Here is a 16745-nt window from a genome sequence, read left to right as displayed (position 1 = left end):
TTCCACCACGTATTTCCCTGACTTGAAGCCAAAGAAGCCAGCCACCAATAAATACCCATGGGCACAGAGCAAACACAAGCTCCAACAAAAGCCTGCTCTCTCAGCCACAGGACCCGGAAAGGGGCAGCCCCGCCACACGGAGAATAACTGCTCTACTCCACTTAATCCCACGTAAGAAAACTGTGGCCCCTTCTTACCAACACCAGCAGAGAATGAGTGGGGAGCCTAGACTTCCACCCTCACCAGATGCAATGAGGTACCCTCACACCCCTGCTGGGGTGGTCTCACAGAAGGCCAAACAGGGAGCTGGGACACCTCCTCCGATGCTAGCTAAGAACGAGCCCCTGCCCGCCCGTGGAGACCATGTAGAGAGCTGGAACTCCACTCCCACTCAGCTTATGAGGAGCGTCCCCACTTTGGTGCCCGTGAAGACCCAGGAAGAAACCTGACATTCTCTCACCAGGTAATAACAAGTGGTGGCCCACCTGCCCTTCTCTTGCTGGAGCAATGTCAAAAACAACACAGCACAACCAAACAAAACCAGCTACACCGAAGTTAAGGTCCAGAGTCTCATCACACAAAAATATGCAGGCAGAAAATCACTTACTATACCAAGAACTGGAAAGATCTGAAACAGAATGAACAAAGATAACCACCAATAGATGCCAACCCTCAGGCGACAGATATGTTAGAACTATCTGACAAAGAAGCTGTCATAAAATGCTTCAGCGAACAATTATAAGCACACTCCAAACAAACGAAAAAATAGACACAGAATGTCTCAGCAAAGAAACAGAAGATACAGAAAATAATTAACTAGAAATGTGAACAGTACACACCACAATATGAGACAAGAAGCTCAGTGAATAGGCTCAGCTGAGGAGGAGACAGAAGCAAGACTCAGTCAACTTGAAGACGGAAAAATAAAGTTATTCAATCTGAACAACAGAGAGAATACAGGCTGAAAAAAAATGAACAGAGTCTCAGGTACCTTTATAAATCACACAGTTTCTAACAAGAGATCTAAAACCCATCTCCTTAGCACTCTGGAGAGGAGAAAGAGAGGGAATAAAAAAGTACTAGAAAAATCTAGCTCAAGACTTCCCAAACTTGGCCGGGCGCGGTGGTTCAAGCCTGTAATCCCAGCACTTTGGGAGGCCGAGACGGGTGGATCACGAGGTCAGGAGATCGAAACCATCCTGGCTAACACAGTGAAACCCCCTCTCTACTAAAAATACAAAAAAACTAGCCGGGCGAGGTGGCGGCGCCTGTAGTCCCAGCTACTCCGGAGGCTGAGGCAGGAGAATGGCGTAAACCCGGGAGGCGGAGCTTGCAGTGAGCTGAGATCTGGCCACTGCACTACAGTCCGGGCCACAGAGCCAGACTCCGCCTCAAAAAAAAAAAAAAAAAGACTTCCCAAACTTGGAAAGAGACATTAACCTAGAAATTTAAGAAGCTGGGCAAACTCACTGGGGCGCGATGGCTCACGCCTGTGATCCCAGCACGTTGGGAGGTCAAGGCAGGCGGATCACCTGAGGTCAGAAGTTCGAGACCATCCTGGCTAACACGGTGAAACCCTGTCTCTACTAAAAATACAAAAAATTAGAGCCAGGCATGGTGGCACACGCCTGTAGTCCCAGCTACTCGGGAGGCTGCGGCAGGAGAATCACCTGAACCAGGGAGGCAGAAGTTGCAGTGAGCCGAGATCGTACTATTGCACTCCAGTCTGGGCAACAGAGCAAGACTCTGTCTCAAAAAAAAAAAAAAATTATTAAAAAAAAAAAAAAGCTGAGCAAACTCTAAACAGGTTAATCTAAAGAAATCCATAACAAGACACAGCATAATTTAACTTCTGAAAACTGAAGGCAAAAAAAGAAAAATCTTAGTCAGTCAGAGTAAAATAATACCTTCCTTATAGGGAAAAAATTTTTGAATGACAGCAGATTTCTCATCAAAAGCCATGGAGGCCAGAAGGAAGTAACACAGTATTTTTCAAGTGCTAAAAGAAAACTGTCAACTGTGAATCTTTCATCTGGTGAAAACATCCTTCAGGAATGACGGGGAAATGAAGACCTACTAAGATGAGGAAAAAATAAGTAAGTCCATCACCAGCAGATCTATCTTAAGAGAATGGCTAAAGAAATACTCTAAACAAAAAGAAGGAACCTTGAAACGTAAGAAGAAATAAAACAGTAAGCCAAAATATGGGTAACAGATAGGTTTTCTTTTTCCTTTTGAGTTTTCTGAATAATGTTTGACAGTTGAAGAACAAATTACAACACTCTATGATGTGGTTCTAAATGTATGTAGAGGAAATATTTAACACAACTGCATTATAATAGGGGAAGAAGGGTGAGGGTATGTAAAAGGAGGCATATTATATTTCTTTCTTTTTTTTTTTTTCTGATGGGGTCTCACTCTGTCACCCGGGTTGGAGTGCAGTGATACAATCACAGCTCACTGTGCAGCCTCAACCTCCTGGGCTCGAGCAATCCTTCTGCCTCAGCTTCCCAAGAAGCTGGCACTATAGGAGCACACCACCATTCCCAGCTAATTTTTTAAAATTATTATTTGTAGAGACAAGGTCTTGCTATGTTGCCCAGGCTGGTCTCAAAATCCTGGGCTCAAGCAATCCTCCCACCTTGGCCTCTCAAAGTGCTGGGATTATAGGCATGAGCCATGGCACCCGAACAAAGGAAGTACGTTTCTACACTTCACTCAAACTGATAAAATGACACTCAGTAGATAAGTTATGTATATATAATGTAATACTTAGAATAACCACTAAAAAGGCTATACAAAAATATACACACACGGCCGGGCGCGGTGGCTCAAGCCTGTAATCCCAGCACTTTGGGAGGCCGAGACGGGCGGATCACGAGGTCAGGAGATCGAGACCATCCCGGCTAACACGGTGAAACCCCGTCTCTACTAAAAAAAAAATATACAAAAAATTAGCCGGGCGAGATGGCGGGCGCCTGTAGTCCCAGCTACTCGGGAGGCTGAGGCGAGAGAATGGCGTAAACCCGGGAGGCGGAGCTTGCAGTGAGCTGAGATCCGGCCACTGCACTCCAGCCTGGGTGACAGAGCGACACTCCGTCTCAAAAAAATATATATATACATACACTCAACACCACACTAGGTAAATCGAAATGGAATTCTACATGTTCAAGTAACCCACAGAAAAATAGGAAAAAGGAAACAGAGAAACAAAAACAGAGCCAGAAAAATAGAAAGTCTTAAGCCCTAACATGTCAGTGATGACATTAAATACAAATGGTCTACACATATCAATTAAAACACAGTAAATGGCAGAGCAGATTAGAAAACATTATCCAAATATATACTGTCTAGGCCGGGTGCAGTGGCTCACACCTGTAATACCAACACTTTGGGAGGACAAAGCAGGTGGATCACCTGAGGTCAGAAGTACAAGACCAGCTTGGCCAACATGGTGAAACCCTGTCTCTATTAAAAATACAAAAATTAGCTGGGCCTGGTGGTAGTAGTCTCAGTTACTCGGGAGGCTGAGGCAAGAGAATTGCTTGAACCCAGGAGGTGGGGGTTGCAGTGAGCTGAGATTGTGCCACTGCACTCCAGTCTGGATGACAGAGTGAGACTCCACCTCAAACAAAATAAAACAAAACAATAAACATATACTATTTAAAAGTAACTCACTTCAAATATAATAATGTAAGCAGGTTGACTGTAAAAGGATGGAATAAATATATTATGCAATTAATAATCAAAAGAAAGAAGCTTTATTAATATCAGATAAGAGTAGTTTCTTACAAAACTAAACACATACTTACCAACGATTGCATACCCAGGCATTTATCCCAGAGAAATGAAGACTGATGTGCACATAAAAACCTGCACACAAATATTTATAGCAGCTTTATACAATAATGACCCCAAAACAACCTGGATGTTCCTCAACCAGTGAATGGTTAAACGAACTGCTGGACCTCCATGCCATGGAATACTACTCAGCAATGAAAAGCAATGGATAGTAACACACGCAACAACCTGAATAAAGCGCCACAGAATTGTGTTGAATGAAAACAGCCAATCCCCAAAGGTTACATACTATACTAATCCATTTATATAACATTCTTGAAATGAAATGACATTACAGAGCTGAAAAACAGATCAGTGGTTGCCAGAGGTTGAAGAGAGGGCGAGGGTAGGAAAGAAATGAGTGTGGACATCAGGTAACAGGAGATATGGTAAAGCACCTGTTCTGTATCTTGAACACATCAATGTTAATACCTTGGCTGTGACATTGTACTATATATAGAGAATATAGATTTTTACTCTGTATTTTACCATTGAGCGTTTAAAAAGTTCACAGGATCTCTCTGTTATTTCTTACAATGGCATGTGAATCTATAATTATGTTAAAATAAGAAGGTTAATTTAAAAAGAAAAACAAAACTTCATGTGTACCATGTTCGAGGCAGCATTACTCACAACAGTCAAAATGTGGAAGCAATGCAAATGTCCATCGACAGATGAATGGATCAACAATGTGCTATATACACACATGGGAGTATTATTCAACCTTAAAAAGGAAGTGGATTCATGGTCGGGCGCAGTGGCTCACACCTGTAATCCCAGCACTTCGGAAGGCCAAGGTGGGTGGATCACGAGGTCAAGAGTCCGAGACCAGCCTGACTAACATGGTGAAACCCTGTCTCTTCTAAGAATACAAAAATTAGCTAAGTGTGGTGGTGGGTACCTGTAATCCCAGCTACTCGGGAAGCTGAGGAAGGAGAATTGCTTGAACCCGGGATGCAGAAATTGCAGTGAGCCGAGATCGAGCCACTTGCACTCCAGCCTGGGTGACAGAGCAAGACTCTGTCTCAGAAAAAAAAAAAAGACGGAAGGGAATTCCAACACATACTAAGACATACATGAACCTTGAGGACAGTATGCTGAGTGAAATAAACCAGTCACGAAAAGGCAAATAGTGCATAATTCCACTTATATCAGGTATTTATAGTCAAATTAGTAGGGACTGAAAGTAGAATGGAGGTTGCCAGGGGCTAAGGGAAAGGGTAAATGGGGAGTTATTATTTAACATATAGGGAATTTCGGTTTGGGAAGATGAAAAAGTTCTACAGATTGGGTGTACAACAATGTAAATGTACTTAACACCACTGAACTGCTTACTTAAAAACAGTTAAGATGGAAAATTTTAGGCCAGGTGCGGTGGCTCAAGCCTGTAATCCCAGCACTTTGGGAGGCCAAGACGGGCGGATCACGAGGTCAGGAGATCCAGACCATCCTGGCTAACACGGTGAAACCCCGTCTCTACTAAAAATACAAAAAACTAGCCGGGCGAGGTGGCGGCGCCTGTAGTCCCAGCTACTCGGGAGGCTGAGGCAGGAGAATGGCTAAACCCGGGAGGTGGAGCTTGCAGTGAGCTGAGATCCGGCCACTGCACTCCAGCTGGGCGACAGAGCAAGACTCCGTCTCAAAAAAAAAAAAAAAAAAAGATGGAAAATTTTATGCTATGTGTATATTACAATTAAAAATAGAAATTAAAAAACACTTATAAACAAGAGCTTCATGATGGCGACTTTTAGTGCACTGGGAACAAACTATCAGAGTAACAAAACAACACTGACTTATCGAAATCTCTGTACTGTGCTCGCTATGGCATTTACCAGGGACTGCAGGAATGGAAAGGTGAAGACCAAACCTCAATAGGTACCGAATGAACAGCATCCCCTTGTGCGTTATACTGTTAAAGACGCAACTTTTTTTTTTTTTTTTTTTTTGAGGCGGAGTCTCTCTCTGTCACCCGGACTGGAGTGCAGTGGCCGAATCTCAGCTCACTGCAAGCTCCGCCTCCCAGGTTTACGCCATTCTCCTGCCTCAGCCTCCCGAGTAGCTGGGACTACAGGCGCCCGCCACCTCGCCCGGCTAGTTTTTTGTATTTTTATTTTTATTTTTATTTTTTTTGAGTCGGAGTCTGGCTCTGTCACCCAGGCTGGAGTGCAGTGGCCGGATCTCCACTCACTGCAAGCTCCGCCTCCCGGGTTCACGCCATTCTCCTGCCTCAGCCTCCCGAGTAGCCGGGACTACAGGCGCCAGCCACCTCGCCCGGCTAGTTTTTTGTATTTTTTTTTAGTAGAGACGGGGTTTCACCATGTTAGCCAGGATGGTCTCGATCTCCTGACCTCGTGATCCACCCGTCTCGGCCTCCCAAAGTGCTGGGATTACAGGCTTGAGCCACCGCGCCCGGCCGTTTTTTGTATTTTTTAGTAGAGACGGGGTTTCACAGTGTTAGCCAGGATGGTCTCGATCTCCTGACCTCGTGATCCGCCCGTCTCGGCCTCCCAAAGTGCTGGGATTACAGGCTTGAGCCACCGCGCCCGGCCAAAGACGCAACTTTTAATAAGAAATACTGGTTTTACCTCCTTCTTGTTTGGGAATAGTCACAGTACACAGCAAATGTTGACATGTATGTGTTGAGCATCAGGGTAAACGGGCGTGTGTCACAGCTTTGGTGGGGCAAAAGCAGGTTATGGAGATGCTCCCTAACTGGGTAACCTGGCTAACTCCTTTCCATCCCTAGCCCTCCCTTCTCCAAGTTTAAAGTCATGTCGGCTGCGCACAGTGGCTCATGCCGGTAATCCCAACACTTTGGGAGGCTGAGGCAGGAGGATCACTTGAGGTCAGGAGTTCGAGACCAGCCTGGGCAACATAGTGAGACCCTGTCTCTACAAGAAAATACACAACTTAGCTGGGTGTAGTGGCATGCACCTGTAGTCCCAGCTGCTCAGGAGACCATGGTGGGAGGATGGCTTGAGCTCAGGAGTTTGAGGCTGCGGTGAGCTGCAACTGTGCCACAGCATTGAAGCCTGAGTGACAAGGCAAGACCCTGTCTCTAAAAATAAAAATAAATAAAGTCATGGCAAATGAACTGTGCAGAAAGCAAACTGCTCAGTTTCTGACATTGTGCTGAGATATGATAATAGTGTGTCTACTGTTTTTCAGTTTTCTGTTGGGTAAGGAGCAACTAAACAAAAACAGGAGCCACACCTCCTGTTCCCATGGGAGGGGATGATGCTGTCATAACTAAATCTCATGCCAGCCAGTGGAAAGCATTAGGAGGGAAAGTGAAGGAGATATGGCCAGAAAACATGGCCAAAGGCAGTAACTGGGCTAGAGAGGTGAGTAAGATCACCTGCTGAACCAGCCCCCAGCTCTGACTCTGACTCCTCAGAGCGCCCGAGTAAGCAAGTCTTTTTTTTTTTTTTTTTTTTTTTGAGACGGAGTCTCGCTTTGTCGCCCGGGCTGGAGTGCAGTGGCTGGATCTCAGCTCACTGCAAGCTCCGTCTCCCGGGTTCACGCCATTCTCCTGCCTCAGCCTCCCGAGTAGCTGGGACTACAGGCACCCGCCACCTCACCCGGTTAGTTTTTTGTATTTTTTAGTAGAGACGGGGTTTCACCGTGTTAGCCGGGATGGTCTCGATCTCCTGACCTCGTGATCCGCCCATCTCGGCCTCCCAAAGTGCTGGGATTACAGGCTGGAGCCACCGCGCCCGGCCTCGAGTAAGCAAGTCTTATACAAAAACACGAACGAGTACATTCGAGGCAATTCTGGAATGACTCACCATGTAGGTCTGTGACAGGACTGAAATTATCTGTGCTTTCTTCCCTCCACTTCCTAACATTTCTAAAATATAACCATTGCTGCGATGATTATTAAATTGAAAAATTCTCTGTAAAATAAAAGAGCAGAGAGATCTCCTTTTTCACAAGAGGGGAACTTAGACACACTGAGAGGCCCATCAATGGGGACTCATGGGCCTTTGTTTCCTGCTATCGTCTGCACAAAGCTTCCTGAAGGTGGCCTGATGACAGTCAACCCAGTGAGCGGCTGGGACCACAGGGCAGGAGGAGAAATGGGGCGTCTCTTAAGCTCACGCTCTGCCCATTTTAGCTTTTCTGGGCCTGGACTGAACATCCTGTGTGGCAGTTACAAAGCTGGCTGGGGCCCTAGGAAAGCTGCCCTGTAGCCTACAGAGGCAAACACGGGATTTTCAAGGACTCCTGTAGAAACCACTCACCGGGGGTAGCTGGAGGGTGGTCACCTGCTGTGTGTCCCGCACATTCTCTTCCTGAAGAAGGAAAGCATCTTGCAGAACTGAAAGAGATCAGAAAATGGTGTCCCAAAGGGGACCAGGGCCAGGTCTGGTGCTGATACCTTCTGAGCTTCCCAGGGCTCTTCACTTCCATTTTGGTAGCAAAGAAAATCACAAGAGAGGCACCAACAGGGAGCTGTTTCACGGTGCTTTTCATAAAACCCCAGTCTCTGTTCTTACCTGTAAAATGAGGATTACAAAATGCTGCACATGAAAAGCACTCTGTAAACCACAAAGATTGCTGTGACTTTGTTTCCAGATATAACAAGGGGGGCTGTAACAGAGAGTGCTTGGGTTCATGATGGCACAGTCAATTAAATGAACTCTTTCACCTCGGGTAGGTCCCCGGATCTCAGCATTGTTATCCAAACTATGGGAAAATAAAGGTTAAAACTCCATGGAGTTCAGCCGTGTGTGGTGGTACAAGCCTGTAATCTCAGCTATTCCTATTTTGGGGACTAAGGTGATAGAATCACTTGAGCCCAGGAGTTCCACACCAGTATGGACAACACAGACAGTATTTGTCTCTTAAAAAGAAAAAGAGAAAAAAAAAAAAAGAAGAAAAAGAAAAAGCCGTAGAGTTGAGGAATCTATAAGAACTGTTAGGGTCTGGATGTGGTGACTCATACCTCTAATCCTAGCTCTTTGGGAAGCCAAAGTGGGAGGACTGCTTAAGCTCAGGAGTTCAAGACCAATCTGGGCAACACAGTAAGACCTCATCTCTACTAAAAATAAAAAAACTGGAAAGCTGAAACAGAAGGATTGCTTGAGCCTGAGAGATCGAGGCTGCAGTGGGCCACAGCTACACCACTACATTCCAGCCTGGGCGACAGAACATGGCTCTATCTCAAATGAAAAAAAAAAGTAAGGGCTGTTGGCAATCAGAATTACTGTGGAACTCCATAAAAAAGAAGGAAAATCCTGTCATTTGTGATGACATGGATGAACTTGAAAGACATGCTATGAGCAATAAGCCAGACACAAAAAGAGAAATACTCCATGCTCTCACTTAAATGTGGACTCTAAAAAAGTTGAACTCATAGAAGCAGAGAGTAGAATGCCGGTTACCAGAGGCTAGGGAATGGGGGGACTGGGGAGACACTGGTCAAAGGGTACAAAATTTCAGTGACACGAGAGGAGTAAGCTCAGGAGTCCTATTGCATAACATGGTGACTATAGGCAGTAACAACGTACTGGGTACTTACAAATTGCAAAGAGGGTAGATCTGAAGTATTTTCACCACACAGAGAAAAAGGAGAGGTGTATGAGGTAATGCATTATAATAATTAGCTTGACTTTTTTTTAAGAGACTGGTCTCACTATGTTGCCCAGGCTGGAACAGAACTCCTGAGCTCAAGGGATCCTCCCACTTCAGCCTCCTGAGTAGCTGGGACTACCGGTGTGCCACCATGCCCAGCTAATTAGCTTGATTTAATCATTTCACAGTGTGTATAGATATCAAAACCTCACACTGTTCACCGTAAATACATACAATTTTTTGTCAATTTGAAAACAGAAATTAAACGAAGAAAAACTGTTACCACCGTAGGAACTCCTGAAAGAGCATTTGACACAGTGCCCTAAAGACCCTCATACAAAATGTAAAGTGTGGCTTTGGGACCATCTCACCAGTCTTATTTTGGGCTACCAGGGACTCTGCCACTCTTGTCTCCTGAAATTGGAAACTATCCCCTGTTCAGGCTTCTGCCATGAGCTACATTCCCTGCCAACAAGGCAGCCATGTAAAAACGAGTGCTGTGTTTCAAAAGGTACTCCTTTCTCAGATGAAGACTTGGAGAGCTGTGCTATAGTCTATTGGTTAACCCCAGGTCATACGTGAAGTCATTATCACAGCAAACCCCAGAGGTCAGTGTCCCTGGCCTTTCAGACTTGGGACACAAAGCCTGCAGGAAACAGCAGCTGCAGGAGTGGCTATGTGGAACTAAGGATGGAGTCAGGAGCCCATACAGATGGCAGTGCCATTCTAGGGGTCTCAGTGGAAGGCAGCCTCTTCACTGTGTCTGAAGGGAAGCTCGGGCTGGATGGGTGTAGATTTGAGGAGGTGGTATTTTTGTGTGTGTACGTTCTAGTTCAAGTTTCTATCTTCATCTTTATTTAACTAAACCTCCCAGTTTTATTAAGGTATAATTGACAAAAACTATGTATTTTGTGTATGAAAACTGTACAATGTGATAACTATACATTGTGAAATGATTAAATTAAGCTAATTAACAAATCTACACCTCATATTTTTGTGATGAGAACATTTCTTATTTACTTTCTTAGCAATTTTCAAGTATAAGATGCATTATTTTTAATCAACATCACCATGCTCTACCACAGAGCTCCAGAATTTATTCATCTTATCTAATGGAAACTTTGTACTCTTTGATCAACATCTCCCGGAGGGGGTGTTTTATTTTTTAGAGGTGGGTTCTCACTATGTTGTCCAGGCTGGTCTCAAACTCCTGGCCTCAAGCGATCCTTCTGCTTCAGCACCCTTAGTAGCTGGAACTATAGGCGTGAGCCACTGTGCCTGGCTAGCAGGTGGTATTTTAGTTCTGCTTCCTCATACCTGCCACCTTCTGGGATATGTGGCTATCTCAGATATACATATGAATATGTAGCCCACCCTACCTTTGGCCCCGATAAATGAATACATGGACCCTTTCGAGAATCACTTTGGAGAGCTAGAGACCCTACACAGAACCTGGGTTGTGGGGAAGATCTTCAAGATGAGTAACTATACAGCTCTGATGGGTAGTGCATTCCAGTGATAAATTGTCCTAATAGTTAAGGTTTTCCTGATTGTTAACTATTGTCACACCTACTTTGCCTATTGATTATTGCTCATGGAAATGGGAGAGCTGGCCCTGTTTTCCTAAACCCCATCTGTGGTTGCTCGCTTATCTCAGAACTTTATCAAGAAGCAACTGCACAGGCTGCTGTAGTTCCTGAAACTCTTCCCCTCCTCCTGCGTGCCTTCCCAGACCCCACTACAAGGCCTCTCACAGCCCCCCACTTCCTGAATAACCCAAGCTACTTGCACGTGCATTATGTGGGAGACTGGCTGCTTCCCTTATGCCTGTTGTTATGGGCTAAGTTATGCCCCTCTCAAATTCCTATGTTGAAGTCCTAACCCTTAGGTACACCAAAAGGCGACTGTATTTGGAGACAGGGTCTTTAAAGAGGTCATTAAGATAAAATCAGGTCATCCGGGTGGGCCCTAATCCAATAGGACTGGTGTACTTACAAGAAGAGGAGATAAAGACACAGACACACACAAAGGAAAGACCATGTAAGAGACCCAGAGAGAGGTGTCTGTTACACTCGCTCTGCAAACTTCTCTTAGTGTAAACATCTTCCTCTTCCTCTCCCTGAAAGAAAACTGCCTGTCATCGAGAGTCCTAGCACAAAGCTTGTTGTCAGCTTTCAGGGCCAGATATTCATAGGTTTTTACGGGTCCCAAGGAGAGCCAGTGGCATAAGAGACTTCCCCTCCCAGCTCCTTCTTTTTTGTTTTGTTTTGTTTTTGTTTTGAGACGGAGTTTCACTGTTTTTACCCAGGATGGAATGCAACGGCATGATCTCAGCTCACTGCAATCTCCGCCTCCTAGGTTCAAGCGATTCTCCTGCCTCAGCCTCCCGAAAAGCTGGAATTACAGGCACCCACCACCACACACAGCTTATTTTGTATTTTTAGTAGAGATGGGGTTTCACCATCTTGGCCAGGCTGGTCTCAAACTCCTGACCTCAGGTGATCCGCCCACCTCAGCCTCCCAAAGTGTTGGGATTACAGGTGTGAGCCACTGCGCTCAGCCCCTAGGCCCTTCTAAATCCCTATCTGCAAACTTCTCTTAGTGTTAACATTAGGCACGTCTAAAGCCAAGGAGAGAGGCTTCAGAAGAACCCAAGGCTGCTGATACTTTGACTTCAGACTTCCAGCCTCCTGAACTGTGAGAGAATACATTTCTATTACATAAGCCACCCACTCTGGTACTTTGTTATGGCAGCAAACAACACACCAGCCTCCTGAACTGTGAGAGAACACATTTCTGTTACATAAGCCACCCACTCTGGTACTTTGTTATGGCAGCAAACAACATACCAATCTTGACTTACAAGCAAAAAAAGGCGGAAGAGTTTGTACGATTTGTACAGAAGTCACTATAGTTTTTCCACACAGAGAAATTTAATAGGCATTTTGGTTTTATTACTGAAAAGCTTATCATAAGGCCAACACTTCTGCAAACAATAAGAAAGCTCCCCTGGCCCCCCAGACACTTTCTTTCCACTGTACCTACAGAGCACTGTGGCAAGTCCACCCGGAGGAGCCCGCGTGCCAGGAAAGGCCACCCGGAGGAGCCCGCGTGCCAGGCGTCCTTCAACCCAAGAGTACTGGTTTCCCACGATATGGACTTAAAAGCTTTGGGCGGCCGGGCGCGGTGGCTCACGCCTGTCATCCCAGCACTTTGGGAGGCCGAGGCAGGCAGATCACCTGAGGTCAGGAGTTCGAGACCAGCCTGGCCAACATGGCAAAACCCCGTCTCTACTAAAAATACAAAAATCAGCCAGGCGTGGTAGCAAGCGCCTATAACCCAGCTAATTGGGAGGCTAAGGCGAGAGAATTGCTTGAACCTGGAAGGTGGTGGTTGCAGTGAGCCGAGATCGCGCCACTGCACTCCAGCCTGGGTGACAGAGCGAGACTCCATCTCAAAAAAAAAAAAAAAAAAGTTTTGGGCATCTCAGGCCTCGTGCTCAGCCTTTTATAGGTTGTATCGCATTTAATTGTCCAAAAACCCCAAAAAAGGTCATTACTATCTCTGTTGGACAGAGGAAGAAACGGAGGCTTTCGGAGTTTAGAAGCATGCCTCATATCATACCCAGAAGATTCAAATCTAAGTTTATAATCTGACGACAAAACTACTTTTCTGTAGCAACCACGTACTTCATACACATACTCAAACCATGTCTAGCTGATGTTCTGGTCCCACACACTAGATACCATCCTGTGTTCTCCAAAATATTTTTATATCTCTTTGCAGCATCACAATGCTCCTGTAAATAGGAATTGTTTAGCCAAGGAAACAGAGGTTCCAAGAGACAAGAGATGGTCATGCTCCATTCATGCAGCAGGCCCTAGTTGTACACTAGCGGTCCCTAGCTGTCATCAAACTGACAAATCCTGCAAAGATGCACCCTCAAAGAGATGAGAGGGCACCACCTCAATGACACCCACTTACAGAAGAGTTAGCTCCAAGAGGATCTAGAACCATGAAGAGAACAAACATCCTGATGAGATTCTCGTTTAACTGCTCTAGGAAGGGACTCACACCCTGATAACAGCTCATAGCTCCTCAGGGGACAGGAGAAAACTGGTGATGTAAAAGCCATCAGCTTAAAAACCACCCCAGTGTACAGTGTGCGGTGTGTGCTCCCCCAGATCACCCCTGCTACTCCCTGGGCTGCATACCTGGATCCCCGCTGAGCTGGCTTGGTGCTCTGCTTGGGAGCCCCAGGCACTGTGCCAGGGCTATGGGCTGGGCATCTTGGCTCTTTGCAAGGTCGCCGTGGGGCTCTACTGGCAGCTGCTCCTGCTCCTGGTCCAGAGGGCTGTCCCCATCCTCAATCACCACAGGGTCTTCACAGTGCTTGAGCTGCAATCCCAGAGAGAGCTTTTCAGGGCTAGGTGAAGAGGTCTCATCTCTCCCTGGGCCTGGTGACCATCCACTCCACAGCTGCCCAGCAAAGGCTCCACTTAGGCCCTGGACTGGGCTGTAAAGGGGCACGACACCATCATGCCCAAATTAGAGCCTTCAGGGAGTAAAACTGGCCTTCCTAGGAAACTCTAGTCTGGGCCTAACCAAAGTACATGGCTCTCAATGGAATTCCTCATTCCCTGGCCAGTGCATGCATGGCCCAGCCAAAGTGTCTAAGCACCAGATCTCTACCCGTCCCAGCCCCACCCCTTCTACTCACCCACTGCCAGGGTCTCCCGGGCTCCCGTTCCAGTGCCTCCACCGCGGCCACAGCCTGCTCTCCACTCTCAGGCTCCTGCGCCCGCACCCAGCTCTGGATCTCCCGGGGCAGGATGGCCAGGAACTGCTCCAGCACCAGCAGCTCCAGAATCTGCTCCTTGGTGTGCCTCTCAGGCCGCAGCCAGCCCCGGCACAGGTCCCAGAGGCGTTGCAGGGCCTCCCGGGGGCCTGCCGCCTCCTGGTAGCGGAAACGGCGGAAGAGGCGCCGAGAGGACTCGGGACTGGGAAGCTCCCCCTGGGGGCTAGGGTTCTCTCCAGGTGGACTCCTCATTTTCCTGGGCTCCTCACTTTCCTTCGGAGCCAAGACTCGGGGGCACAGGGCTGTGGGCATGATGGGATTTGATGGGGGTCAGCAGCAGAAGACGACCCTATTTCCAAACAGAAATCACTGGCTTCAGTGTTCTGGTCTCCTGCGGTCATTTCTGGGGGACAGTGACAAGGACACTGTCAATGCCCTCAGAGACCAGCCCTTTGGAGAAGCCCTGGGAAGGGTAGGGAGTGTTGGTGTGGCTGGTCTTTACACACAGGATGAAACAGACAGAAAGATAACCTCCCCCCATCAGTACCATTACGTGTGGATTCCCGTAAGCGGGTGACTAGATGAACAAGGCAGGAAATCTGGGAGAAAGTGGTGGCATTTCAACGTGACACTGGTGTTTTGAGCATCCCAGGAAACCAACAGCGCCACATGCAGATGTAATCAAGACTCTCTGGTACCTTAAGTGGCTGGGTCCTCCTGGAGAGACCTGAGATGGGCAGGCCAAGCAGGCCACTATATTGAAGCTCTGGAGCCGAAGTCACTGTTGTTGTTCTTAAGACCTTTAAAAATAGAGCTGGAAAGACAAAGACAGACATGCATCGGATGAGCCTTCAAGCACATCCAGGAATGGAAAATCCATCCTGCTGGTGGCAGAGGGCTGATGGTGCTCAGTGCTGGATGGACAACCCAGCCAGAATCAGCTTTGCCCAACAGAGTCTGCAATGGGAGGCAGGGGAAAACACCCAGGGACAGGGAACATCACATGAGAGAGCCACATGCAGTCTACCTGGGACAAACAACACTGCACTTAGAAGTATCCGTGGTTTCCTGTGAGCCTTCTGCCAACTCTTGCCTGACGTTCAACCTCGCCTCCACCCTCATGTCTATCCTTGACCTCTTCAAACCACATTCAAGGCAACGGCACACCCGCCAAAGCCGTTCCTCGGCCAGGACAGAGGAGTGGGTCCCTCACCGCACAGCTCAGCCCTCAAAGAACCCCTGAACACTGCAGCTGCCACACCCTCAAGGTGGGACTCAGGGGTCCCTACACCTCCCCGCTGGTGTGCAGACAACTAGCCGACACATACAGGGTGGCAAAAGAGACCAGCAACCAGTATACCTGGCTGGTGTTCATGATTCCCACTCTAGAACACTGACCCGTGAAAGGGCACATGGGGACACTCACAGGGCCCTTCTCTGCCATCAGGCTTCTGTGATCCTTAGGACGGCAGTGCCTGCCACTCCTCCATCTGCAGGAGGTTGTCCAGCGTGGCCGCGTCTTAACCTCCAACAGCTCACAAGGGGGACTCGGGCCTCACTCCCATTTCACAGGAAGACAAGTGATGCCAGAAAAGCTACCAAACAACTCAGTGGTTCCAGAAACACCCACTGCTCTGAATCTCTTTGCTTTCCAAAGTAACAACACATACAGAATCGCATATGCGGGCCGTGGAGGCGTCGGGCTGGATGCATTACAGGGCTCCCCGCCACCGGATTCCCTTCCAGGGCGGCTCCGGCATCTGGAGCCCGGGGTGGGCCCCGCCCGCCCTGCTCGGCGGCCCCCTGCGGCGCCCATCACACACCTGCAGCGCCCAGGACTACTCAGGTCCGCCCCCCCGGAGCACCGGCGCCCACCCAGGCTGCCACTCGGATCGTCTCCAACCAGACGGCCGCGTCCGTCTTTGTCACGGCGGCACCTGGCGCGTCGGAGGCTCGGAGGAGATGCCTGATGAATGAACTAACGTGAGTGAGGCGGAGGAGGGCCCCGCAGGGGCGGAGCGAGCTCCCAGCCGTTCGCGGAGGAGGGACCGAGCTGGATCGGCAGAAAGGGAAGGAGAAGGTCGCTGTGGGCCAGGGAAGGGGCAGCCCGCCCTCCGCGCCCTCGGTCTCCCTCACACGCGCGCCCCCCGTCTCGCCGGCTCCGGGGCTCCTCACCTCACAGCCTGGAGCTCCCTCCCGGCGTCCGGCCGAGAGCCCTCCTGTGGCGGCGGAAGTCCAGGGCAGCCGTCCTCATCCTCCCAGCCCGCCCGGCCGGGCGTACTCGCTGAGGCGGCGTCTCCGCAGGCGCCCGCTCCTTTCCCGGCCCGTCCAGACCGCGTCTCCCGATCATCCGGAAAGCCACGGCTCGGCTCGGGGGCAAATGGAGGCGCCTGAAAAACAATGGTGTTGCTTTCTCCCCCGCCCGCACCTTCCTGAGCGCTGGGCTCTGGGCTGGGAGGCGGCGCCGCGGAGGCCGGCGCGGGCCGAGGAGGGCGGGGCGGGGCCGGCCGCGGGAGCCGGGGTGCACTCA

The 16745-nt window shown here is 48.4% G+C and overlaps 1 protein-coding gene across 7 annotated transcripts in view; it reads right to left on the bottom strand.

Annotated features, from left to right (window-relative positions):
- ZNF496 (zinc finger protein 496) overlaps window positions 1–16700 on the bottom strand; it is a 35375-nt gene extending 18675 nt beyond the window's left edge. Inside the window, exons 1-8 of one of the 7 annotated variants that reach the window (XM_033195761.1) lie at window positions 16391–16526; window positions 16039–16181; window positions 15642–15810; window positions 14914–15029; window positions 14138–14564; window positions 13632–13815; window positions 8085–8161; window positions 7629–7736 (exon numbers count right to left, since the gene is read on the bottom strand). In XM_033195761.1, the coding sequence (XP_033051652.1) occupies window positions 7629–7736; window positions 8085–8161; window positions 13632–13815; window positions 14138–14527 (759 nt within the window). In that variant the 5' untranslated portion in view covers window positions 14528–14564; window positions 14914–15029; window positions 15642–15810; window positions 16039–16181; window positions 16391–16526. Of the gene's footprint in view, window positions 1–7628; window positions 7737–8084; window positions 8162–13631; window positions 13816–14137; window positions 14619–14913; window positions 15030–15641; window positions 15811–16038; window positions 16182–16390 lie in introns of all 7 variants that reach the window. The other 6 variants (XM_033195760.1, XM_033195762.1, XM_033195759.1 and 3 more) reach the window with 6 other exon arrangements.
- Between the last annotated feature and the right edge of the window lie 45 nt (window positions 16701–16745).

Source organism: Trachypithecus francoisi, unplaced genomic scaffold (genome assembly GCF_009764315.1).
Source record: "Trachypithecus francoisi isolate TF-2019V2 unplaced genomic scaffold, Tfra_2.0 Lachesis_group5, whole genome shotgun sequence".
NCBI classification, from domain to species: domain Eukaryota; kingdom Metazoa; phylum Chordata; class Mammalia; order Primates; family Cercopithecidae; genus Trachypithecus; species Trachypithecus francoisi.
The sequence above is the reverse complement of the archived record's forward strand: the minus strand, read 5'-3'. Positions and strand labels throughout refer to the sequence as shown.